The 27,949-nt window shown below is 40.8% G+C and overlaps 1 protein-coding gene across 1 annotated transcript; it reads left to right on the top strand.

The window, feature by feature from the left end:
- Window positions 1–44: 44 nt before the first annotated feature.
- Window positions 45–27,482, top strand: mrpl23 (mitochondrial ribosomal protein L23). Its single transcript, XM_049722786.1, has 5 exons — window positions 45–212; window positions 713–835; window positions 7,359–7,441; window positions 12,969–13,042; window positions 27,050–27,482. Exons 1-5 carry the CDS (start codon window positions 52–54, stop codon window positions 27,212–27,214), a joined length of 606 nt encoding a protein of 201 aa, XP_049578743.1. The 5' UTR covers window positions 45–51; the 3' UTR covers window positions 27,215–27,482.
- The last annotated feature ends 467 nt before the right edge of the window (window positions 27,483–27,949 follow it).

Below are 27,949 nucleotides of genomic sequence, written 5' to 3'. Positions count from 1 at the left end.
CTGCATCACATCACTACATAAAGGGACCAAAATAACTTGGCATTCCCATCAATGCGTCAGTGTAGATTGCTGCGCATGCGTTGTGCGTTTGTCCCCGGAAGTTCACCCACATGTCCGGAGCTGATACAACCTTGGAGAGCCTACCGAACAACTACTTGTCAAACCTATGTAACGCAACAAACCACACCAAGGATGCCAGTAACGAGACTCCTGTAAGTTCTTGCATTCTATGCTATTTCTCTTAGAATAAGCGCATCACAGTCATACGACCCAGCCATGGTCTCCATGGTCTCCTCTAAAGCTTAGGATATGCACGATTCCCGTCCGACTTGACCCAGCCACCGTGCTCATGTCGTGTTTTGTTTATCTTCGTTTAACACAAAGCGGTAGATGCATGCTGAAGACTGAAGAATAACAGCGTTTTGCAACACGACTGTCACTTGTGGTAGCCTGGTATGCTAAAAACAAGCAGCAGCGGCTGGGCTGTAGGTCACAATGACACCCATCTGCTGTAAATTTGGTTAGAAAATGAGACTCCCACTATCTTTGTAAACAGTCCCGCATGCGTGATAAATAAATCCAAGGCTAGATGCCCCGTTCAACGTCAGACGAATAAATAATTCATACATCAATAATCTCGAGTCGAACGAAATAGTACCCCACGTTCCCAAGACCGATATTAGAATGATATGATACATTGTTCTCTTTGCAGATATCCTTTCTACCAACTGGGTAACCCCCAGCTGAGACTCTTCAGACCGAACTGGTTCTTAAAGCTGGTGAGGCCTGGAAAAGAGCAGCCTCCTGATACAGTCCAGTTCCGCATCCCAATGGAGTAAGTCACACAGCGAGCGCACTTCTTGCAGATATCCAATTGGCATTAGGCCAGGCTACATATTTATATGTATTTGGGCTGCATAATATGGAGAAAGGAAAAAAAAATAATATTAGCCCTTGGACTATGCATATGGCAAAGACATCCAATAAGTCTATTTTGGAATTGTATGCTTTTATCTGAATTTAACCAGTCAGCCGTAAACTCGCAAACTTTGCACGCACACAATTAAAAGATGAATGTATTGATTTTTTTCAGTTCAATTTTATTTGGACCACTTCACAACATACATTGTGGAAAGGGACAAGTATGTTCATGACCATGCTTTTCATTAACCAGCCAATAGAAACGCACAATCTAAGGAAGAAACCTCTAACCCCAAATGTTGGAATTCATTTTTGTTTTGGGATGTATTTGGTGTAAATCTGAACGTCTATGTAATGAAAAATGGTTTAAGATCATCTGCACTTTGCATCATGGCCACAAGGTGGGGGTACAACCTTAATAACAGAAGTCATAAGCGTCACTCCGCTGTCCAGAAGGCTTTCAGCGCCTTTTTATCCTCTTTATTGAGCTGTGTTGCAATGATGACTTATGAATAGCTGTCCCAGGCAGTATAGTGGAAGATTAAGTCAAAGGTATTTATTTGACTGGACAACTCTATGCCAGATGTCACGCTTTCGTCACCTTTAGGTGCCAATGTTAACATCAACAGTGTAAAGGGAACAAAAAAGTTACTGCCTAAAACGTCTTTTGGAATAGGTCATACAGATGTTGACCAATTTATTTCCCAAATGAATGGTCCATTTTGAAAAAACAACTCTGCCTTCCAAATACCCATTGTACTTTTCATTTATTATGTATGTTATAATCCTAAATGTGTAACATACATGTAATGCTAAAATATTTAAATGAATCCCCTCATAATAATGGTTACCAACTTCATTTTTAAATCTTATTTTAGGAGCCGTTGATGACACTAATGAACATGATTCTAAGTTTTAGTTTACCGTGTGGTGCTACTCAGGGCACTACAAGAGCTTCCTGATGTTTATCCAATTTGTTCAATCTGCGTCATTAAGCCATCTCATCAAGATATTCCGTCCTCTTTTGGTTTTCCACATGTTTATGGATTTAATCATCAATTCCACATCTTGCGAGTGCGGTAGATTTTGCAAACCAACTTATTACAGTATCGCTATGTCATGAACGTCAACACAAAATTGTTGCTGTCGAATAGATTCCGATTGCCTCTGTGAGCCGAGGTCATTGAGGTTAGCAGAACTGAGAGGCCCAAAGCCTGCGCTGGGGAGAAAAATAAAAGATTAAGACGGTGGGTCTCTGGTGGGTTTTTGACTGTAATCTGTTCATCCAGGTGCTCAGGCTCCTACTAATGTGACTCTTGTCTCTTGTCTGCCGATTTCCAAGAATGCTTATATAATTGTGTGTACGTGTATACACCTGGTGGTACAAATGTGTTTGTGTATGCTCATATTGTAAATAACTAGGATTTTTAGAGAAGTTTAGCAAAATGCTAGCTATCCTAGGAGGATAAACGGTGAAATACACAATACACTACTTGGCTCACTTGAAATCAGATGGACCTTATGACTTACGTGACCACTTGTCACTGTATGGGAGTCAGCTTTGTGTGTAAACGTGCAGTGCTTGCATAAACATACATGCATGCTGCTACAGTAAACTCTGAAGTCAAACGCCACTGGTGTACAATTTTAAAATGTGACCATAATTTGACCGAAAAGATGCATTTAAAGTCGAACGAAGCGCATCGTGCGTGTTTTTGTGTTTTGTATTTTAATACAGTGCTTAACGTAATGTTATCTTTGTGAGACTGCTTAAATTACAATTTTAACGTTCCCCTGTTCATTGGCATTACAAGAAATTCAAAGTTTTATGATGGAACTGGCTTCTTGAAAAACTTTCAAAATCCATTCAGCAGGAAGTTGGCCAGCATCCCTGAATGAGTAAACAAGTCGATGGCTCATTGATATCCACAAAAGGTGTAGATGGACAGATCCACACATCAAATATCAACTCCAACTTATTCATGCGTTATTATGGCTGTTGCCCTAGGCCTATTTAGCGTAGGCAATGTTTGTGCTGATAAGTTGTAATGCGGAACAGCTGTTAATGAGAAGTGGTAATGTTGGCGTTCTCAGGCATTTAACACAATGTGGCCTTTGTTTCAAAAGCCGCTTTCACACGTTCACAGCAAACTTTAACTTATAAGGATGTTTCCCCGAAGGGCCTGCTTGAGAAAAAAGAAACGTCTGAACTACTCTCACTACGCTGTCCTCCCTACAGCACTCTCCATAATCATTGGCACCCTTATTAAGATATCTCTATCTAAATCGTAAATTGCAAACTTAAGGCCCGGGGGCCAGATCCGGTCCGCCACATCATATTATGTGGCCCGCAAAAGCAAAATAATGTGTGTCAACTCAATGTTTCTTGTTAAGATATTAAGCTCTAAATTTTCTTTCTTTTTAATAACAGTGAGATATTGCAGCAATTTTGGTTATAATCCCAATTTGAAAATAAATTACTAAATTGTCGAACTTTTCTGTTGTGTGTATGTGATAATATCCACCCATTCATTTCTATTTAACTCATTAATGGCCCCACGAGGGAAACCATAACTCTGATGTGGGTACTTTCTGTGCCAGACACCTGGACTGTCCTGCCAAAGAGACGTATTTCTTTGTCTTTGGATTGTTCTTTTACCTTTGTACTGTCAGTATTTTCCCTTTGCTCTTGAAGGAACAGTATCAAATTTCTAGGTTTCCTCCCACTAGCCCTTATTTCTCTCACCTGGCATGAGTAAAGACATACAAACAACACAGGACAACAACGCTGAATAGAATGTTCAGGCTACTTCTCAATCACATTTCATGCAACTATGCTGACAAATAACTATGAAACCAGACCGTGCTGTGGTTTCTCACTGTAATCTGACTTGAGAAAACTGAGCCTTCCTCACAGCAGCCGCCATTGTCTGGCAGCTATACAGTACGGTACCTATTAGATCAAACGATTCTGCTATCCCGGTTGTGATCGCTCTATGTTTGCATGTTCCACTTTACAAATGCATGAGTGAAAATGGAAACCCTTTGCGTGTAATTAACCTTTATGCATGCCATGGGATCAACTGAGCAGGTTAATTAATGAATTAACAAACAAATGACTACTGACTCGACATGCAACACCGTACACTGTTTTCAGACTTGGCTTACTCATGAAATTATTACCGCAGGTATACTAGTTGTCTTTGCATTGTGTTGGCTGACTTTGTGCCAAGTATTTTAAAGTCCTTAGAGCACAGGTGTCAAACTCAAGGCCCGGGGGCCAGATACGGCCCGCCACGTCATTTTATGTGGCCCGCGAAGACAAATTGTGCATCAAATTCGTGTCATTACTAGAACTGCAAATTGTCTTTACTTTTAATAATACCTTTTCTTTTAGATATTTGACCAGTTTCTGCTCGTCTGATTTGAAAACGAGTTATTTGTCAGTTTGTTTTGTAGCTTTTACTGTATATAATATGAGGTGCTCATACATTTATTCGGGTTGACAGTCATAATGGGCCTCCGAAAGAAGCTGTGACTACAATGCGGCCCGCGAAAAAGACGAGTTTGACACCCCTGCCTTAGAGATTACGTATATACCGTGTTGTATACTGAGTAAATCCTGGCAGCTTGGCTGGCTTCAAATTTGCCAAGATACAGACCATCGCTCTATTGTGACTTCCACTGTCCCCTCTTTGATCTATTTTTGTTATTTTGTCAGAGCAAACCCTAAACAATAAACGTACTGTAATCCTTCACACGCTGCTCTTATATTCTCAATTTCTCAGCTGTCCTTTCACTTGTCGAGTCTCAGGTTTCTCAGTGACTGTCTCACTAGACAGTCTGCTATTATCATCTTGATACTTAGTGTTGAGCAATTTCTGGATACATATTGTCTGGTAAATGGGAGTGCTAAGGTAACAAGTGTTTTAACTCCACCCAAACGTGACAAGAGGGCAGAATGACAATGTGGCGGCTTTATTTGGTCTTTCATTTGTGCAGGAAACAACTCTCCTGTTTCATTCTTAACACTAGTCTCCTGTGACGTGATCCACTTGAATGATGTTTGTGATGATGGACTGTAGTTGGATTTCACCCAGATATGTGTATTTGTGTTGACCACCTCTGAACTGTAAGGCAGACGTGTCAACACGACTATTAATATGGAACTCGCTAAAGATGAGCAAATTGGCATGGTTCTTAACCGTTCCAGTTTCTCATCTGGCCCATTTGGAAAAGTTTTTGCCCACTGTTCCTCAATTGGTCTTGCAGGCTATTGCTATATTAACTGCTCTTGTCATCAAATGCCACCATATATGCCTCTGTCTTGTTTTGTAGGTTTTGGGCTATGCCCTTTCACCTACCTTGTGCTTTCAAAGTACAGGTGTAATTAGACCGCCCTAAACTACTTGAAACTGATACTCTTAATCTTCTTGGCTTCGTGTGAGTAAGGCCACCTTTTAGAAACACCCAGAAGCTTGAAAGGTCAAGCAGTGGATAAATTTCATCTGGGATTGTCTGTCGTATGAATGCAGGTTAATCTGTATTTTTGGCAGAATAATGGAGCAAACAAACAATCTACTATAATGCTCCAAACACCGTCGAAAAATGTCACATGGGACAAAACAAATACATCATGTTTATCGAGTTTTAGTGTGTATTTAATCAATGAGCTGTCTATTCGTGGACTTATTGGTATTTGATTTAAAAACAACACAAGCGTTTTTTTTCCCACAGTATAAAACACGCACCTAGTAGTAATTTCTCAAATGTGATATGAATAGTGTGTGTTTGTGTGTGTTAGTGTTTGTGTGTGTGTGTGGATGTGTGTGCATGTTTGTGCATGGCTGTTTTATAGTTAAGATGCAGGTCAGATACGTTCTAGGACTGGTGTCACAAAACAGATTTTGAATCCAAACTACAATCTGTAGGTTTCCCCCCTGAAGTCTCCACGCTCTTTTTGAGCCACAACTTCACTCCTGGAAGAATTCTGGAGCCCTCCTCGGCTCCATTGGCATGGGCCACGAGAATTTTGTTTTCCTCCGCCTCTTCAAAACGGGTTCCCTTGATCACTCTCAATTTTGGGAAAAAAAAAACAAAACACATGGAGCCAGGTTGGGTGAGTCGAAAGGTTGCTCCACTAGAATGTTTTTCTCAGCTAGGAACTGTTGGATGCTCATAACATCGTGAGCAGACGTGTTACGTTGAAGCAGCAATGAGTTGCTACAACTCTCACCTCATGCACTGAAAGAAAGAAGCGAATGCCACAGAATCTCTTTATCGACATGATACCCCCAAATCCAGTCAGTTCTGACATTTGGTCCCCCTGGTCATACCCAAAGATCCATGACTGGTCTCTCGTCATCACTCACTCTGCTTATTCCTTGACGACCTCTCACAGAAGATGTACTCAACTTAAGAATCAAAGAATATGCAAAGAATAGCTTGCGGAAAAAAAGTTCAGTGGCTGTCGACGGTTCAGAACATTCGAAGGCGGTAACTCACTAGTTGTAGTTTGAGATCAGTGTTTGTAACGCCAGTCCTGGGACTTTGCTGACACACTGCACGTGCAATATGGCATTTCAATTCTCGACCCACAAATCCTACTTTGTCTTAGTTATTCACAAATATGGAGGAGTGTAACCAGCTTTTCATAAAAAATAGTCAGCTTTGCCAGTATGTACAATATGGCATTATAGCGAAAAAGGCCATTCCTTGTCCAGCAAGAAACACACATGACCTCATCCTGAGTTTAAAGGAGTCCTTGTGTTCACAGAATCAATTTTTTTTCTTTGCCTCACTTAATATTTTTCCAACATTGTCAGACATTGTGTTGTATCCTTGAGAAATTCAGGCATACACATTATCCCACTCAATCAAAGAAGCGTGTAATGTGATAGAAGACACCATATCCGATGTACTTATGTTAGACCACAGCGTCACTATAAAGCACTTTGTCAGACGCATTTGGGAAGTGCTCTCTACCAAGCTAATCAAATTGGCTAAATTGATTAGCAGTTAAAAGCCTTTCTTCCTCTGGTCAAAGCAGTACGTTTCAAATGCTGCCCAGTGGGCTAGCGGGAGCTTCAATGGTCCAGCAGATTGACTGGGGCCAGGTCTGCTTCCTGTATAGGATTTCACTACGCTCGATCAATACACACAGAGAGCTAATTGGGTGAAGACTGACTCTCACATTTCTATTCTTCTGGCTTTTTATACCACAAAGGGATTAAATCTGAATTGTAGCATGTTTGATGAAGCACCTTCTCTTCAGTACTAGATATTAAGGAAATGTAAGTGACTGAGTCACAATTATTTCTGTATAGAAACAATATAAACCACAACTAAAATTGCCTTATATAACTCATGTTTTCTTCTCCCTTCTGGAACCTACCTGTGGGTTTTTCCTCCCCTCTACCGCGCTGACGTGTGGGCAGAATGACAAAGTATGATGTCAAAAATTACCTGGAGAAGGTATACAATGTTCCAGTGGGAGAAGTCCGCACCAGGATACAGTTTGGTGAGTGTCATTTCACTTTGTACAAACCTTCTTCTTCTTCTTCTTTTCCTTTCGGCTTTTCCCATCAGGGGTCGCCACAGTGAACCATCCAGATGGTTCACATGAGAAATTTTGGCAAATTCTTACGCCGGATGCCCTTCCTGACGTATTTACCCGGGCTTGGGACCGGCACAGGGAAGACACTGGCTTGTGCCCCCCTGCATGACTGCATTCACGTTGTACAAAACAAATGCACGTAAATTTCAATTCTGCTCGCTTCGATCCTACGTGACTTTCTGTCTAACGCGCAGAATACTCAATTCAGACACTTGTATCTGTGATATTTTTCATTTGTTGATGACCCACAATTATAGAATGTTTGAGAAAACTGAAATATAACGTGGATAGAGCTATGGACGTTGACATCTCACACCCCACAATGCAGTGCATCGATGTAAATAAAGCTGCATTGGCAGTTTTAAAAACAAGTCGCTAGTACTTTGACCAAACGTGAATGCCATACTTTGACAATGATAGACAACCAGCGTGCAGCAGTAAGAGAGGACAAAAGAAGTGACGAGCACTTAACCAAAACAAGAAACAAGGCATCGTAAATGGATTAGCTGCCTTTGTGTCGCAAGCACTCAGCTATATAATGACAGGGAAACTCAGAGAGAATTGTGCAGATCTGTGGACGGCCAATCCGGCCGGAGCATTGCCATCACTGCCATCACCAAAGTTGAAAAAGCATGATTGATCGAGCGGTAATATCCTGTCCATTTTGTGCTTATATTTCATTATGTAAAGTCATTTGGACAAAATGTTGATGTTGTTCCTACGCTCCATTGTTAGTCATTTGCCTGCTGACGCTCCTCCACTGCCAATGTAGCTGCGTAAACAACCAGAATTCGGCATAGATCTGACAACCCAGTCAAAGTTAAGACAGAAGGGCCTTGGTGATTGATGTGACCAAGAACCTTGGGTGTTCGTTCGCCTGAGGCTCCAGTATACTTACTGCCTTATCATAGCATTTCTGCTGCTGTAATTAAAGTATTTCAGTCTAGAACTGAAGATGCGCTGCTTTTGGGCCATTTCTAGCTGCCTTAATTTAGATAGTCTGGACCACTGATCTAACCAATGTTCTGGGAGGGACTGACTAACCTTTCTAAGATTGTGTGTTTGTCCTTTTGGTAGTTATGACCATCATTTCTGGGGCTCAGGTAGAGTTTTTTGGTCACCCTACTCACAAAGGCTCTTCTACCTCGATTGCTCAGTTCGGCCGGGCGGCCACTTCTAGGAATCGTCTTGGTTGTTCCAACGTTCTGTCATTTAATAATTATAGAGGCCACTGTATTCTTAGGAACATGAGTAAGTACAGCGGAAAATTATTTGAAAACTTGCCCAGTTCTGTGCCTTGCCACAATACTGTCTCTGAGTCCTTCCAGGCAGTCCCTTTAACCCCATGGATTGATTTTTACTATGATATACTTTGTCAGCCTTTTAAGTCATGTTCTGTATTTGAATTGAACACAGATGGATTAACATCATACACATTTCAATCTGGCTTATATTGTGTTTGTATGTCTGTACTCTACAGTATATTTGTACATTAAAGGTGATTGGGAGAATGGAAAGTGTCATTTAATATTGAATACAAGTCACAGTAAACATTCATAGTACTTTTTTGTTTGTGCTACAGTTTTGTAGATTACACAATCCCCTACCCCACTGAGCAGCGAACAATCTCCTGTGTCTTCGAAGGCAGCAAATGTTGCGTTCTCGTCAGAGTCCATTCAAGTTCGCGAATGTTTACCAAAGTCGCCAGATGTTTGGCAGACGTCCATCTGTATTTTTATCTCTCAAGGGAATTTTTAACATATTTTGAACACAAACATGTTTAAAATTTCCTTGTAATTAAAAAAAAAAAAAAAAATTCCCCAAAATGTTTGCGACCTTGAACGAACCCTGACAAACTCAGATGTGAACGCAACATTCGCTGCCTTAAAAAACTCACAATTGTTTGCCGTTTAGTGGGCTTTAGAGCAGTGGTTCCCTACCAGGGCACACGAGTGTGGCATTAGAACTCAATTAGCCTACCATGCATAATTTTGGAATGTGGGAGGAAACCAGAGTACCTGGAGAAAACCCATGAGCGCACAGGGAGAACAAGCAAACTCCACACAGGAGGGCCAGAGCTGGGACTCAAACCCACAACCTCCACATTGTGATCCAGTTGGCTATGTTACCTGTTACCTCTTATTATTAATAATAATAATAGTAATAATAATAATAAATTTGCTGGATTCTAGAAACCCGTGTAATGAGCCATGTGACACCCTTTTGAAAATTCCATCGTCTGAATTTGGTATGATAATACAAAAGACAGAACAGCAGCTCAACCTCCTTGAAGACACTGCCAGGACAATCGAGGGCACCTCCGACATGCATTTTTTCATTGATTTTCATATTATGTATTACTTGTGCCCTCTCTACATCCATTACAACCTGGTGATCCTGAAAGGAGGATCCTTCCATCTGTGGTCCCTTCTCAAGGTTTCTCATTTTCCCCTGGCAGGTTTTTTTTGAGTTTTTCCTTGCCCTTTTGGGAGCTTAAGATCAGGGGATGCTTTGAGAATAATTGCCAATTTTGGCTATGTGAAGCCCTTTGAGACTGTTTGTGATTTAGGGCTATACAAATAAACTTGACTTGACTTGACTTAACAACATCTGAATGTGTAAGTAAAAAATGAGTAACAATATAATTGTATAGTTCTGGTACTATTGAAAAATGTGTCGATCCAACTTGTAACTATAGAAACAGGGAATATTATCCTTGTTCTCCCTAGCCTACATTGTGAAAGACTCATCAACACTGTTTATTAGGGTGGTGTCATTAAAGCTTGGCAAAAAGGGAGCCCCGAGGTGGAAACAGGAGGACTGGCAGAGGTGGCTGGAGAAGAAAGGGGTCTTTGGAGGCCTCTGTGATCCTGTAGTGCGTCAGAGAAGGTATCCCTGTCTATGTTGAGAGTTCCACTCCATTGGCAGCATAAAGACAGGAAGAAGCAAAAAAAGAGTGAGGGGCGCAAACGACCCTTTCTTCCCTCCATGGGTAGCAGGGGTATTTTGGAAGGGGTTTCCATGGATACCCTACTGGTCTGGGATTTGTAATGTGATATCTGGCTGCCAAACCACAATCTCTAAGTGGGAGAAAGTGGGAGTGGTTGCGTTTGCTAGTGTTCTATGAAAGCGTTGCCTGTGTTTTAGTATACGTTCGGAAAGGATTACCTGAAGCTGAAATGTTTTTCCAACATGCCTGTGTGTTTTGGGATCTGCTTGGTAGTTATTTTATTGTTTATGGAGGCAGGGGTCAGTGTCTTAACAGAGGTAGTCATATTTCCCTGTGGATTTTCTCAGCAACGTGACCGCAAACACGCATAGAGCCACACACATCTTACCTCTCTCTTCCACTCACACAGGGACCTCCACTTGGCTTGGGGAGGGTGGGTATTAGCGTTTTACAACTTTGCTTACGGCTTTCCCTGAGCAGTGGGTCGCCATTCTCGTGATTACTATTAGCTACCAGACAAACACACTCTCAAATGACCACAGTGGAAGCTTCGTTTTTTTTCACGTTATAATATATACAGTAACTGCACCCATGGCAACTTCATGGACATCGACCGCCTTTTGACCTGACCAACAGCAAGTTGTCAAAAAGATTTAAGCATTTTGATGATCTGGCCATTGGCCTGTCATACATACCGTATTGGCCCGAATATAAGATGGTGTTTTTTTAATTGAAATAAGACTGAAAAAGTGAGGGTCGTCTTACATTCGGGTTCTAGACATTATACCTATTCACAACGCTAGATGGCACCAGATATCTTTAAAGCGAAAATAAAAAATAAAATAAAAATAGCGGTAGCACGAAGAAGAAAAATAAAAAATAGCGGTAAGAAAGAAAAGAGAAGAAAATAAGGGAAGCGATAACAGAAAATTGAAAAACCAGAAGCCATTCATTTACAAATGTGATTGCACTTTAGTTTACATATTTAAATGTTCAGATATTAAGATGTGATAGACAGTTTCTGCATGATTTCAATGAGGCAAAATAACATGCTTTTTCTCTCGAATATATTGTTTTAATCATTTGTTTCAGATGTACTGTAATTACTTTCTGTAAAAAATTAAATTTGGTGTTCAAAAAGTATTTTTTCAAACTTGAGTCTTGAAAAGAGGGGGTCGTCTTATAATCAGGGTCGTTTTATATTCGGGCCTATACGGTATTAGTAGATGAGTTACTCGTAAACTTTTTTCTCTTCTAAGTACTGTACTAATTTATGAAAGAAATGGCATTTGATTTATGTATATGATGCAAGACTGCTCATCTGACAACTCTGCTCCCCGCCTTGCCACACACACGCATCACTTTCACTCCCCAAGTCCCCTGTCCTCCCTTCACTTGGTGAGATCTGACAAGAACATGATGTCATTATCGTCTCCAGCTGGGCAAGTGGTAACCGGCATTTCTTAGTCGACAAGATGAGTCTCTTGTTTTTCTACCTAGACGCAAACTATGCAGACCTTTGTTTGACCAGAGAATGAATCAACACATTGACTTGTTATTCCAGTGAAACTGGAAAATAACTTGATAATAATGGCTGTATGGAGTGTCAAAATTTGTAAGACTAACTTTTGGGCATAGTAGCTGAATTTACCATTCACAATATCAATTACTACATAATTTTTTTTTTTTTTTCATTTATTTTGATTGGTTTATACGTAGACACACAGTGGTCCGCTTTGGCTGTATCTTGTTACTGGTTGTCGCCATGTGTTCCGCTGTTACAGGGAAGTTAAAATTTCTCGGACAAGGAAGTTGAAATTTCTCAGTTTGCCTGGAAGCGTGCTTGGCCTGTAAAGTTGTGATTGGCTGATAGAAGATTTGGATTCTATTAGAGACCAAGGATAACTATTTCACTTTTGAGCTCTGCACAAGAAATGTTATCAAAATTATATTGCATTTTATTTGTCAATCAGTTTTGTCCCATCTATAAACAAAACATTCACGACTAATATTCTATAGTTAGCATGCCATCCAAACATATGGAGAACTTTTGCTGAATGTTTGCAACCTTGAACGAACCCTGACAAGAAGACAACCCTTGATGCCTTTTCCAAACACTGGCAAATGTTTACCCTTCTGTGGGATATGGGCTTTGCATTAGTTATGAAGTATTTGTTAGTAAATATCAACATTTTAATGCGGACTTAAATGGTGTGTTTTCTGTAGCATGTATGAAAGGAAGAGCAAATAATCAGGATTTGTTAGTCCAACTAATAAAAATCTTGTTTTCTGCATTTAACCAGAATATTAAAATACAGTACATTTAAAGACAACTGATATCTTTAAATGTATTGCATTTTAAACTTGTGGCTTCAATTGGCCCGATACATTAAAGATATTTTTTAATGTCATGTAATGTAAGAGTCTCACAATTCATATTTACGTTCTGTGACGTAATATTGGCTGTTCTTTATTTGTCAGGTTCCAACAAGAAGAGGAATCACCTTAATCAGAGGGTGAAGCAGCCTGACTTTAAAGTGGCGTATGTTCAGCTGGTAAGAATAACCCGCATACATGTCTGCTTCTTCACAGTTTGTGTGTTGTTTGGAGAACATTAGCTCATTGACGGTGGGTGGTGGAGTCCTTTCAACACTGAATTCCCTTTTGCACTGTATATACATTGTTTTTTAGGGCTGCACAATATCTCGAAAGAATATCGATATTGCGATATTCACCCATGCATTATGCATATTCCAAAGACATGCAATAATTTTCTTATGGAAATTTGTTTTTATGTGACTTTGACAGTCAGACGCAAACTTAAATGCGCATTGCCATCCAGTAGTAATTAATAAAGTTATTCCTTCCAGTTAATTACAACTCACTCACTCACTCACTCACTCACTCACTCACTCACTCACTCACTCACTCACTCACTCACTCACTCACTCACTCACTCACTCACTCACTCACTCACTCACTCACTCACTCACTCACTCACTCACTCACTCACTCACTCACTCACTCACTCACTCACTCACTCACTCACTCACTCACTCACTCTTGAAAATAAAATGTGTGGGGGCCAGGGGGAATCTGTGTATATACCAATGGCATTTGTTGGCCTTGAAATTCAGTCACTGCAGCGATTGGATTAGCAGGCATTTGTTTCAATTTTAATTTAAGGGCACAGTTGGCCAGCAGTCATTTTAGAAATGTACGTATCACCCCCTTAAGGACTCCAACTAAAGATTGTTCACAGTCCAACAAAGCTCATCACTACATTCTGGATGTGCAATAACTCACTTTTCCACATCCAGGCACCTAGCCAGGTCGTCTCGCCCTGTGTTGGCAATTTCCACTGAACTTTTTTTCCTCTGATTGTTGAAGATTTCCAGCATTGGTATACAACAATTAGAATGAATAAGAATGTATAGCACTTGCAAAATCGACCGTGACCAGTAATCGGTTAGCCGAAGGACTAACCAGCACTCCATTTTTGATGGACACAGGATTTCAGAATGGCAAATTTGAGCAACGCACTGATTTTTACAGCAGTCAGAGTGAACCACTGTGCGCTCGGAGCGTATTTTCAAACGCACCCCTAGTTTCCTCCCACATCCCAAAAACATGCTTGGTAGGCTGATTGAGCACTCAAAATTTCCCGTAGGTGTGAGTGCGAGTGCGGATGGTTGTTCGTCTCTGTGTGCCCTGCGATTGGCTAGCAACCAGTTCAGGGTGGCCCCCGCCTACTGCCCAATGACGCTTGGGATAGGCTCCAGCACGCGACCCCCGTGGGGACAAGCGGTACGAATAACAGATGGATAAATAAATAACTGCAAATGTTTGGTATTAATGTCGTAAAATCACCAATATTGTCACATCAAGAAGGACATTTGAAAAACAAGCAAACAATTTAACCGCTAATTTCTTTTCCAAAGTTCCAAAGAGCCACAGCAGAAGGATCAAAGAGCCGCATGCGGCTCAGGAGCCGCGGGTTGCCGACCCCTGTGGCCTAGAGGATAAGTGTTTGCCTTCCAAGCCTCAATTACTTCATAATTGCAATCATGCTCACTTGATGGTGAACAGCATCCATAAATGTCAAATTGCAGCCTCTTTTGTTCTTAAGGTTGCTTGATATCAAAGATATATAGAGCCTATTTCTTTAGCCTGTTTTCATAAAATCATGCTTAGTAACACACTCTCTCTCTCTCTCTTTCTTTCTCTCCCTCTCTCTCTCTCCCTCTCTCCCGCTCTCTCTCTCTTGCTCTCTCTCTCTCTCGCTCTCTCTCTCGCTCTCTCTCTCTCGCTCTCTCTTGCACTCTCTCTCTCTCTCCCACACACACACACACGCAACTCTTTTGCAGCGGTTGGTACAAAACAAGTTTGTTCCTAATTGACTCCACATGTGTGGGAGAGTGTTCTGTAGGTCGATGCTCACACCGAGGCCCCCCATTCTACCCTCATCCTTCGCTCTATCAGCCAGTATTGCAGCTGTAATGCATTTTCTCTCTCTCTCTCTCTCTCTCTCTCTCTCTCTCTCTCTCTCTCTCTCTCTCTCTCTCTCTCTCTCTCTCTCTCTCTCTCTCTCTCTCTCTCTCTCTCTCTCTCTCTCTCTCTCTCTCTCTCTCTCTCTCTCTCTCTCTCTCTCTCTCTCTCTCTCTCTCTCTCTCTCTCATTCCTTACTTTTGGTTTGTGGTTGAAAGGAGGCCTCCTGTTAGCGGGGTTCCGTGACGGATATTTTCCTCAGTCGAAGGGGGCGACCCAACTATTGAGTAAAGACCCCCCTCTGTGTGTGTGCATGTGCACATGCGTGCAGTGGCTATTGGAATTGCATAAGGTCATGATGGAGTCATGCCAGATCGTGGAGGTCCAGAGACAGGGCAAAATGATCAGAGGCTGTTTGCGTGTTGTAGGGTGGGAGGTGCTAGTGCTGGGATGGGCAAAAACAGCAATTGAGCAAGGAGCAATCTTGATCAGATTGTTTTTAGGTCTGGCTGCACTTTATCAATCTGATGCTGCAAGAGCCTTACTCGGGGAAAATCCAATGCTGCACTTGTGACCAATAGCTTTTGTTTTATTATGTTTTTTTAGGGCTCTTTTGAAGATATCATGTTTTATAATCAAGATGTGAGTCATTGTCAGGACTGCGTTTAGTTTTCAAATCCCTCATACGTACTAGGTGTTGATTCATTAGATGACTTCAAGAGGATAGTCTGCCACATTTGGGTTACATAAATTCAACCTCAAACATAAGAATGTGCTGCACTTTAATCAAATAAATAGAAGATAAATAAAAGTACCATGATAAAGGACCCCTTTGGATTTTAGATGTAGACGTTATAATCCAATACAATATAATCCAACAAGAATGTGGTCATACATTCTTGGTGCTGGCCAGACATTTCTCAACTCACCACTGAAAGAAAGAATCATACTATTCATATAGAGGTTGTTTTCATAAAAGAATGCTCTGTCAAATTTGAATTTATATTCCATTTTTAAAATGTTTTCAATTTCCTACCCTGGAAAAGTATTCATGATGATCATCATTTTTTTTTTTTTTTCCCAAAAGCCACCCACTTCACTTGATGAACTTTAAAGCCCTGATTCAACTGAGCTGCGAACAATGTCTCTCTCTTACTTGCAACAGTAAGCAAGTACACCTTCCTGCTTGCTAGCTGCAGCACTTAAGTGAGCTAGCCGAGTGATGAGGGTGCATGTTGAAAGCCCCGGTAGAGCGACGCTGGGAATATATGAATGAGACGTTAGATGGGTCTGTGCATTTCTGAATGATACAGCTAAAATGCCAATGATCAGGTTCCCCATAGAGGATGAGGTCATATACTGTTCAAATGGGTATAAAAAGTCTCGTCTGCATAGGCGCAACCCACAGTCAGGTGGAGGTATGTTACTGAAGGGTAATCTTGGGAATTCAAGCACTAGTTATAAGGAAATCCTAAAGTTGCACTGTGTTTTGTTGCGTAGTCCCTTTCTTGAACATTTTAACCATTTCAAACATTCTTGCTTCCTCCCCCTAAGGAAAATATCCAAGATTAGCTGATACCTTCAACATACTTCCCAAAATTGGTGATGAAATTTGTGTATGGAAACAACTCTCAAACATTTTTCTCATGTTCAGAAGAGTTCAAGAGGGGAGGAACCACAGTTGGTGTTCTCTGTGTTGGGCGGTGCATGGCACATCCAGGCACCTGTGGGAAGCTTGCAGCCATGTGACATAGAAATTCACACCAGTTCATGTTTGCTTGACAGTTGTTTTGCACCCAATGAAAGCAAGCAGAGATAAACCGAGATGTGTGCCTGACCAGTTCTCTGTGCTCGCTGGAATCTTCCTCGTAAATCTTACCTTTATCACTCGTACAATCAGCACAGATACTGCATGTCCACCTTGTGGCATTAGTCAGAGTAAAGATTCAGAAACTGCGCAGCAGAAGGGAGAGTAGGCACACAGATGGTCAAATGTGTTGTCACAATGTGGTCCTACATTGTCATCAAGTGGGCAGCTGATTTTTATCCACATTGACACATCGTCATGCAAGTCAGTGGTTCAATGCCTTTTTTGGTTTGCGTATCACCGAACCGCCTCACTCGTACGTTTTGACGATTCTCCCAAAAACTTAGCACAAAAAAAATCATTGTATTTCATTTCCTTAATTTAACCACTTTTTTTTTTTACCAAAATTAAACACAAAAAAAGCTCCAGTCAGAATATTTTACGAGTCAAACAAAGATTCTTACTTGACAATCAAGGACCACAAAAAAGGACCTGCAGTTGTGGAATTGAAATATTTATTCCCTGTGTCTTTCTATCATGTCCCGGTTTGAATGAGAGACAACTGTCTTGTTAAAGAGGGAACGTGGCTTATGTCTCTCTATTTGACTGACAGTAGATGGCAACGTTTTGCTTTATTCTTCCCAAACCATTCTTCCGTGTTTCCCGCTTTATTGCCTTTCTGCAGCCTCAAAGTAGATCCTTCGGGTTTCGTGTGTGGAGTAGAGTTGGGAGATGAGACAGATTCATTGGCAAATCTGAAAAGAACAATCATTGCTGATTTCATGGTCTACTGCCTTATAAATGTATTTATTAGCTTTCATAAACATCTTGGTGGGGGATTGTATCTCCATTAAAACCAAAAAAAGGAAAGTATAATTATATTGTGCAGCTTTTTGGTTTGGTGGGGAAAGCAAAGATGCCCTTTTCCCCCCACTTTGAATTGGACTACATTTTATTTGTGTGACTAGTGTTGATGTTTTTCAACTGGAAACATCCAATAATTGGAAACATCCATTCAATAACTGTCCAACTCCAAAATATTATTGACAATAGAATTTTCCCTCTGAACTTTGAACGAAGGTAGCTCATTTTATTCTCTAAATGACACGAACGCACATACTTTTGAACCCCTAACTGGCCCCCTTCAAAAACAAGACGAGGGGTTTTCCATTCAGAAGAGTGGATCTTTTTGCTTTTCTTAACCGTTGCATGGATGTCGACTGTTCTTGGTCGCTTTGTAAACAATTCCCTCAAGAATACAGTGCCCTACAATTGTTTATGAGTAAGAGTAGAGAATGGAAATGTTTGGACACATAATCTAAGGCTACTGCCTGAGAAGGTGGTGAGAAGGATGTGGGTGTCCAGCCCCGATGCTTTCTGTTGTTGATCTCTGGTCTGAGTGAAGCTGTGGCTCTGTGGAGCAGCCAGCTCGACGGGGAAATGTTGCTTATCTGTAAGGAATTTTATTATTTTCGACTATTTGGATTGCTGTGGCTCCCCCTCTCATTCCCTCCCTCGTCTTCCTTTTCACCTAGTCACGCAAACACAGGCTTTCCTTACACAGCCCTGTCTGTCTGCCTGGCTGTCGCTCTGCTTCCTTCCCTGGCCTGCCTCACCCTTGCTTATCACATCAATTAACATGTTTAACTTGTGGCACTTTGTCCTCGTTGCCCTGTGTTTGAGTAAGTAATAATTTCAAAATGCATTTTTTTTTTAAATGTTCATATACACTTTGTTGCAAATCATTATGCGTATAGCGTATCAAATTGAAATATTTTAGTTGAATTGTTTTCACTAGATTTCTTTTCATTTACATTTTTTAGGTTGTATTTCAATGGTTTCCAAGATGATCCTGATTATTGGTGGGTTGAAATAGCCTTATTCTTTTTCATTTATTTTCAGAATTCCTTTTTTGTTAGAACATTTTAAAACAAACTGGAAGTTGGGGGACACCTATGACATTCAACAGTTTTAAGAACAATTGAATCACATTAACTGAAAAAAAATACAGGTCGTCCTCAACTTACGTTTGACTTATGAACATTTGTAGATAGGAACAAAGGTTGACTAATGTCCATAAATATCAAAAAATGCCATATTGGCGTTGCAAGTTTTTACTTTAACGTTCGTGCCACATCATCCGATATGGTACTGTAGTTCCTCTTTCTGCCACAGCCCCACCGAGCAGCACCGCTCCATATGAACTTCTCATTTTGCTCTGTCCCTCTCTCCATCTCTCTTGCCTACTTGAACGACCTCCCACGCTCATTTTTGCACTTGTCTCCGTAAGCAGCTCAGATGTACAGTACACCTTGGATAAATGTACACATTTCCTTGCAAGTAAACTTGACTTTTTATTTTTTATTTTATGTATTAATGTATGACAGTATATGTGAAAACAGTATATACTGTATATGATTTATGTTTTACGTGACCCTTGTAAGGATAAGCACCTCAGAAAATGAATGTTTTTATCATTATGGAAATGTGTCACTCTTACATATTTATACAAAATTAAAATTTAACTGTGAACTTCTTGCTAATCAAATTTTGGTCATTATTCTAGCACTGTGTATCTTTGTGAGGAAGGAATGGATCAATACTTTAATGACTGCATTTACATTTTGTAAACGAATTTGTGGAACCAGGCTGAGCCCAGTAAACTGAGATGCCTTCCCTGGCGATGAAATTTTGCTAAAAGTGCTTCTTTTTTGTCTCTTCTGATTTGGGAAGATTGTGTACTGTTTATAGTACACGTACGCTTTAGACGAGTTTAGTGGAAAGCGAGCATAAATGATGCAAAACTGTCTCAACCACACTTCAAAATGTCAAAAGCAAAACTCATTTTGAATTAGAATTGTCCATTTTTTTGTTCTTTTTATTTTGGCAAACATTTTTGATTTATTTTTACCATACAAACCAAAGAATGTCCAAACAGTTAAATACCAGCAGAATTAGTCTTGATTGTTTCCTCGATAAAGGACAAAAAAATTTACATTGTCCCCTCGCTCCTTTACAGTTCAGTTATTGCAGTATCACTCTGTTGTCAGAGTTTTTATTTGTGTCTTAATCCAATCAAATCTCTTAATCCTCCTTTTGTTTTCTCCAAGTGATCCTTAGTTGGTCTCTTGTCCATCTTCTGGCATCTTCCTTATTTGCTACCATATTTTGTCCATTTTTGTCTTGATTAGATATCCATGGAAACATGCACTGATGTGCACCCACCTAACCTTTCTTGATTACCCCCTGACCTCCTGACCCAGCTGCCACTTTGATCAGCCAATCAGCTTGCGGCGCCACCCAGGTTGTCAGTTGGGCTGCCACTGGTCTGATAAAGCCCTCTGATAGGCCCCTGCTGATGCATTTCCTGTTTTGCTATGCGTCTTCGTTTTTTATTTTCTCCACCAGCTGGCCATGCATTCCTTAGAGTCAAAGAGGGGGCAGGGGCATTGGCTGGATGTTTACGTTGCGTGTGCTTGTGTGTGTGTACGTGTGTGTGTGTGTGTACGTGTGTTTTGGGGTGCGAGGCGGAGGTGATTGAAATGGAGAGGGTGGGGCTGTTGTTTACATGACTAGTTGGGGAAGAAATGGGGTACATTGTGGGGGTTGGGGTGACATAGATGGAAGGGATAATGACAGTGAACAGCTGCTAAAGTGTGTGTATGTGTGCGTCTTGGGGGCTCACAACGTTTAGGTGTGAGGTATAAAAATGGGCGGTTCAAGACAATCTGACTCACCGCTTGTTGTTCATCGCATCTAACATGGGAACATTTGCTTGTGTTGTTCCTAGTTGTTGTTATCAGACAAGTGTCTACTTCAACACCAGATGGACGTCAGCATCTTTGTGGGTGGTTGGGTGTGTATTTAGACGGTGATGATCTTTTTCCTGAGAACTGTTACCAAGGTCCGATGTCTCCAGTAGGAGCAGACATGCCCGGACATGAAAATGCACACGTGCTTCCATTCATATATGCGCACACACATGCACACGCTCACACACACGCACACACACACACACACGCGCACACACACACACACGCACACCCACACACACACATTTTGTTACCAGGCAGAAGTATTCACTCATGCATATTTATGTTTAACTTGGGCACACTGTACAGTTTGTCTCCTTCTTGCACCTTGTGAATACACCAGTCAGATTCTTGATCTTTGTACCAAGAAGCATGCATCAAAAAAGATCTGGGGTTTCTAAGGACAATGACTTGTTTAGTGAACATGTACAGTATCAGAGTACCTGTTCTACTGTATTTCACTCGTGTTTTTATTTTATTTAAGGATGAACTTTTGGTCCTATATTACCACAGACATGGAGCATAGTACGGCTATCATGCCAAAGGTTACGACACGGTGATGTACAGCAACACAAACATCAAACCGTTTTGATTTATTTGCTCTCAAGTACTGCACCAAATAGAACAGATACTTTGCAAAATATTTATATTCAAACTAAAATATTCAAGAAATGACACAAACGTGGATTAATACAATTCAATTTAAAGTCCTGCATCGTTGACAGTCCTGCTGGTTTCCTATCACGATTGAGGCGTGCAGGACTTCTCATCTGTCCACCTCTCACTCTTCTACTTTTTTGTGGTCATATTTTCTTATGATGGTCACAGGAAATATTTTCTTCTGAGTTAATTTGAATCAGATTTTGTGCAGTGGACAAACTGAACCCCCCACCACACACATGCACGCACACACGCAAGCACACAACACCACTTCCTTATCTTCACATCTGTCCCTCACTCCTCGGTTTTTGGATCATAGCTCTGAGGTCTGGACAGAGGAGCAACAGTGGAGAGATTCTAAGTGTGGATGTGTTTCTCTATGTCATTGAGAAAGTAAAAGTGAATGTGTGGGCCACCCAGAGTCCTGGCTGCTGAAGCTTTTTACAATCATCTGGCCTTATCCATCCAACTTTTGCATCTTCTCTCCTGCCTCAAACTATTCCTCAGCCATTTCTTATCTGTAATTAAAATATTTTTTACTCACTCTTGCACAAGTCAACACCCTGCGGAATGATGGGAAAGATGCTTCGTTTGTAGCATTGAGCTACAAGTACGTTCGACCTTACAAGTACGTTTGAACGTGCAGTATTTGCCAGTCAAAATATTTTCACTCCACATTGGCAGCTTCACACTTGTAAATTTGAACGGCACGTAGCACCAATTGATACATGTAGCAATATATAATCGTTATACGTATATACGGACCAGGAAAACAAATTTAATATCAGCAGTGAAGTGACTACTACATGAATATGATTATAATTATATCTAATCAATTCTACTATATTAATTATAATATACTATAATTCATGATAATTATTTAGAATTATACATGCTGTCAAGAGAAGTGGTGGTTTACAAAATCAGGATGATTGAATACTTTCTGGGCTCTTCGGTTATCGGTAACTAATTCAGTATTTATTTGACAAATGTATATCCACACGTAGTAAAACCATTTAAGAAATCCTGACAAAGTTACCTATATGTGCTTGTGAGGACATTAGAGGTAAATTCGGTCAGTTGCTGAACTTTTGGGGGGTTTTTTTAGCCAAGAACGAGCCTTAAACGGAATATAATATGGAATAACTACCAAGGGGAAACTGTTGACGCTTATGAACAGGTTGCCTTTTGTGTTGCTTGTTGATGTCAGAGTCGGAACGTTTCACAATTGGAAAGCCAAATGCAACAACATGCGGAAAGCCCATTTCTTTTAACTAGTGCAATCAGGACAACGAGTAAAGATTTGAGATTTGTTAATTCCCTCAGCTTCTTGCCTGCCAAAATGTGTAACCTTGCATGATGACACATCGCTAAGATTTTGTTCAGTCCATCTGATTTTGGTTTACTCGCCTCACTTTTATAATACTTGTGTAATGTGACGTTAAATGAACTAAAAACAAAGTAAAACAAATTAAAAAACAAACATTTTTTACCTGTAGTAAGGCCCAAGGAAGAAACTTTTCAAATATGTGATAGCTCCTCCTTAGGCTGTTCTTTTTTTGTGTGGCACTATTCTCTCAAAGTGTTGGCCAGTAGTCAAAAATAGGGAAGTATGACTGTGTACATTTCATTTTCAGTCATCACTCCCCCAAAAAGGGGCATGATGCACGCTCAGTCAACGCAAGCGGAACCGCTTTCATACACATTGGCACGGACCCACATATTCCCGCACGAAAGTAGACACATGCGCTCATTGAGACTGGAGTCGCCCCCAGCTCTAATCCCCACAACCTCACCACTGTGGTCTCCTTCTTACGCCAGTCTCCTACCGTGTGGTGAATACTGGATCAAACCACATTTTGAATACCTTCTGTCGCTCTCACTCACGCACGTAAACACATCGCACACCCGCACTCTCCATCAGTTGTCAAAATGTCTACTCCGGTATGATTCATCCCACCGCACAGCCACCACGGCCACAAGACTCAGGAGAATTCTCACTTTGTTCATCAACACCTCTTGTTTCAAATATGCGTATAGTTCAAGGCCTGACCACCAACATTTGGTTGCATTTATTTACTGAACTGGCTTGGGGATGCAATTTTCTCAAGAGTCTTTTTTCTACAATGGACATGAAGTCAGTCGCGGTGTCACACTCTTAGTAGCATTTTTAAGACTCTCTGACCTCCGTGAGAGGTCCTCTATTTCAGAAAACCGGTCGTGTGCGGTCACCCAAGAAGATGGAACCCTTCAGTTACATCTGATAGAGCTCAACAAGTGCTTAGAAATTTTGAGACACCACAAATGAATGGATGATCTCAGACCCAGACTATGAAAGTCTTCTATTTTTGATGCATTTGCTTTTATTGTCTTATATTGTATGAGCCTGCGTCACCACCTGATTTCGAGCGGTTTTGCAATTAACAGATTTCAACAAAAGCAATTAGGGTTATTTAAAAAAAAACAAAAAAAACATTTGATAACGTTCTTGTTCAATTAAGAAAGATGTCAGTAATGTCATGTATGTAATCATCATAGATTAGTTCTATTCAAACAAAAAATGGAAGAGAGACATGTACGGGCACCTTCCTCTTTTTATCAAGGACATTTTAATACATCAAGTCTGAACAACTATGTCTTCCATATTTCATACTTAAATCTAAACCTATGAATAATAGAGGACTCACCCTGCTCACATTTTCCTTGTATTGATTTCACATGCATTTCAAGGCTGCTGAACACAGCATTTTCTTCGCTCTTGCTCTTTTTATTTTGCATAAAGGAACCAATATTTTACTTGAATACACACAAACTATTTGACTCCAAAAGTTATTTTTGTTCTTCATGGTCATTTTGTGGGAAATTAGAAGCAAAGGTCATATAGAACAAAGCTGTTCTTTGTATGCGTCTTTCCATCTCTTTTCACTTCCCATCTTTCTCTGCGTTTACTTGCCCGATTTGAAGCTTAATTTGATTTATTTTCCTAAATTAACTCTTCGAAATGTCTGCTGAAAGTAATTCAGAATCAGTTGATAGGGTTTCTTATCACCATTGCACCTCAGTTCTCCACCAGAGTTCATCCTGTGAGCAAATTGCTCATCAGTCGCTAAGTAACTTGTTAAAATCAATCACAATTTGTCTAAAATCTGGATGATCCAATTAGAGATAGGAACCACTCTTTTTCACTTCTGCCTGATGTGCATTCACCAGTTGTTTTGAACAGTACTCATGCATTTTGCCTGTGTGCTCTATGACTCTAACTCACTGACACAACATAACCAGCTTTAAATAAGACCACCATAAAGCAAGAAACACACACTGGAAGTTGAGTAACTTCTTTCCAATTGAGGCAAACTGTGACTGTAATGGGTTGTTCGTGTGCTAAAGAGGGGTATGGTTACATGGCTCGGAGTAATGGCCTCGTACCAGCATTCCATGACAGCGGCTTGATTCAATTGAGAGCATGGTGAAGATGATGGCAGAGTGAGGAAAAAGCTCTTCTTCCTGTTGAATTCAGGCAAAATCGCAAAGCTTTCGATCTTCTACAAAAGTCACACAATTTACGCCTTCTTTAATTCAGTCACTAAGTCTCTCAGTCACTGACTGACTGACTGACTGACTGACTGACACTCACTCGCTCGCTCGCTCACTCACTCACTCACTCACTCACTCACTCACTCACTCACTCACTCACTCACTCACTCACTCACTCACTCACTCACTCACTCACTCACTCACGTGCACGCATGCACACACTCACGCGCGCACACACACACACACACACACACACTTTTCTTTCACACAGACAAATGCACAAGGCGAGAGGCAGACTGCCACTCGAGGCGGAATGTTTCCGCTGGGAGCGCTTGGAGGCCGAGGGGGACACAGGTTAAGTCGTGTCATAATGTAATGAATATTATCGGAATGCAACAAGTTTCTTAACTGGCTGGCTGCAGAAATGTCTCGCCTATCACATAAATATTATCCGTCGTATGATTTTGTTCATTTACATTGTTTTTTTTAATTGTCAAAGTACTCATCAATCAATCAAAATAAGATGGTTGAGTCTTTTTTCAAATGAAGACAATGACAGATAATTAAAAAAACAATGTATGAACAAAACCAAATTTGAAAGTTCTATATTTGGGAATCTAGTTTATATTATTAGTATTCCTAATATTATGTACTATGTTCCTTAAAGTTACATTTTTCTTTTTTTAGGGAATGTACCAGAAAATGTTTAGAATTTGGGCCATAAAGGTACGAAGGTAAAAGTGCAAAGCCCAAATAAATTACTGAAACCAAAACAATCTCTTTAAGAGTAATTTGTGGTTCAATGCCAAGTTCCCGAATGATCTCACAGGATGATACCCGACCGTTGCCGTTTGACAAGAAAGGGCGAGTGGGGCTGCTTGTCGCGCGAATGACCGGGGATGCCAAATGACCCCACGCGCCTTGTTTTCAGTGTGTTTAGCAGATTTTATTTTGAAGTCTAAGAAGAGAAAACCTCTCATCCTTGAATGAAAGTATACTGTCGTTCAAAACCATTCATTGGCCCCAAAATGAACGCGTTTACAAAAATGTCCACGGAACAAATATGCGCTACGCTCAGTTCATGTTTGTCCAAAATATGAAGGAGTTCAGGAACTTTCGTTCATTGAACGCATGAAGGTACAACACTGTCTGTTAAATATGGCGAGGATCTCCACTCTCTACACACGCGAGGGTGTCACCGTTGAGTTGCGCATGCACGGAACGGAAACCTCAAATAATCGTTTGTCTTTGATTATATGAATTTTGAGATCGTTTGGATCCAAAGTTGTGGTTTTGATTAAAATTTGATTAATTGAGCAGCCCGACTAGATATAAAATAATGATACCAGTGAAAGCTCCCTCTTAAAAGGGTTTGGAAGCCCATTCCAGCCTGCCTCTTGGGAATCAAACCAAACTATGTGGTAATGAAAGGCTTGTTTCTGTCGGTATTTGGGGTGGGGGTGGGGGTCGTGGGGTTGGAAGCAGACAATGTAACATTCACATCAGAGTCGGCCCATTCTTTTATGCCTACTCACTGAACCCAAACTAAATACTCAACATATTTAAACAGAATATTTGATATAGAAGTTTACTTTGTGATGTTGGGCCGAAATCATTAAACTGGATTGTCAAGGGGAAGCTGTTGCTGGTGTGTTTGCAACTGTAGCTCATCTTGGAGCAGGCGGTGGGATTTATGATGATTAATGGTTTTCGCACGATCCAAACAGTGATCGCTGCTTACGATCTGGCGCTGGATGCAGTGGAGTCATTTCAGGACTGCAAGAATTTGGCTCCAGTTGAAAGGCTCTGCCAGGTGTCCATTGGAGAGAATAAGAAGGATAGACGGTGTTGGATGTGTGCATGTTGCACCCACTGACCTGAGTGTGTGTGTGCGTGTGTGTGTGCGTGCGTGCGTGTGTGTGTGCATGTGTGTGTGCGCGCGTGTGCGCGCGTGTGCGTACTGTACTGCACACCAGCCTGACAGACTGGTGGGCCGGTGATGCATTAGCCATGACCACAGATTGGTATGGAATAAATAATGGATACCATCCTTTACTTCTGAATAAATCAAGACCAAAGAAATGGAGAGAGATTACATCCAGGAGTGAGTTGGAGAAATTTAAAGTTCGGGGAGAGGAGTTTTTGTAAAACCGAAGAAAACACTTTTTGTCTGCATCTTTCAAACGTCTTTAGCTTCATTGTGTTTGATTAGATCTTTTTCAGTTTTTTTCAATCATTCGTTGTGTTGACTTGCCTTTCAGGCTCAGGATCAGACATTTGCTTTCCCTGATATCTTCCCGGAAAAGACCAGCGCGCCAGCAGAGGGTTCCATGGAAGAGATGCAGGAGAAGTTCATGGAGGACGAGAAGCAAAGGCAGAAACCTGACCCAAGAAGAGGAGGGGTCACAGAGTGGTTCGGACTCTGAGGCCGCTCACCTACTGGGAACTGTGTGTGTGGGTGGGTCGGAGGCTCTTTCACTGACTGAAACACACTGAAGCAGCAACTGTTGGGATGCCATTTCTATTTCTGCATACCAAACTCACAAGTGTGCAAATGTCTGCATCTGTTTTGTGTGTGTGTCTGTGTGTGCGTGCGTGCGTGTGTGTGTGTGTGCGCGATCTTTTCTACCCCAAAGTTGTATTTGTCACAAATCTCATTGAGAGTGAATAATAAATATGAGAATTGTAACTGTGTGTAATGAGTAATTGTGCAAGTTATTTTTAAGTTACATATTGACATTTGTTCAATTTTTGCAAGTGTAAAGATAAATAATCCATTGTTCATATTCAAATGTGAACAAGCACACCCAAAATCTTGAAGACAAATGTCATGACGGTCGCACAAGTGTGAAAATGAGGGGAGAAAAAAAGTGCATGATAATGTACAGTATAGTGTGAATCATTAAAACACGCTACTTTCAATTTAATAAGTGAAAATGATACCCTGGAATTAAGTATTGGGACGGAGCTGAAGTCTTACTGCACCTTTACCTAAAGCAGAAATATTGAAAATTGACTTTTTAATGTTTGTATCCAAAGAGATGGATGTTACACAACCAATTAGATCTTTAGTAGTCTGCCTGTGTTTGAAAATGTGTGAGCAAGACGTTCTGCATTGTTATCAAACACGGAGCTGCACAGCCATTGAGTGGCAGTTGTTC

This window comes from Syngnathus scovelli, chromosome 6, assembly GCF_024217435.2.
Source record: "Syngnathus scovelli strain Florida chromosome 6, RoL_Ssco_1.2, whole genome shotgun sequence".
NCBI lineage: Eukaryota > Metazoa > Chordata > Actinopteri > Syngnathiformes > Syngnathidae > Syngnathus > Syngnathus scovelli.
This window is presented reverse-complemented; position numbering and strand designations above follow the sequence as displayed.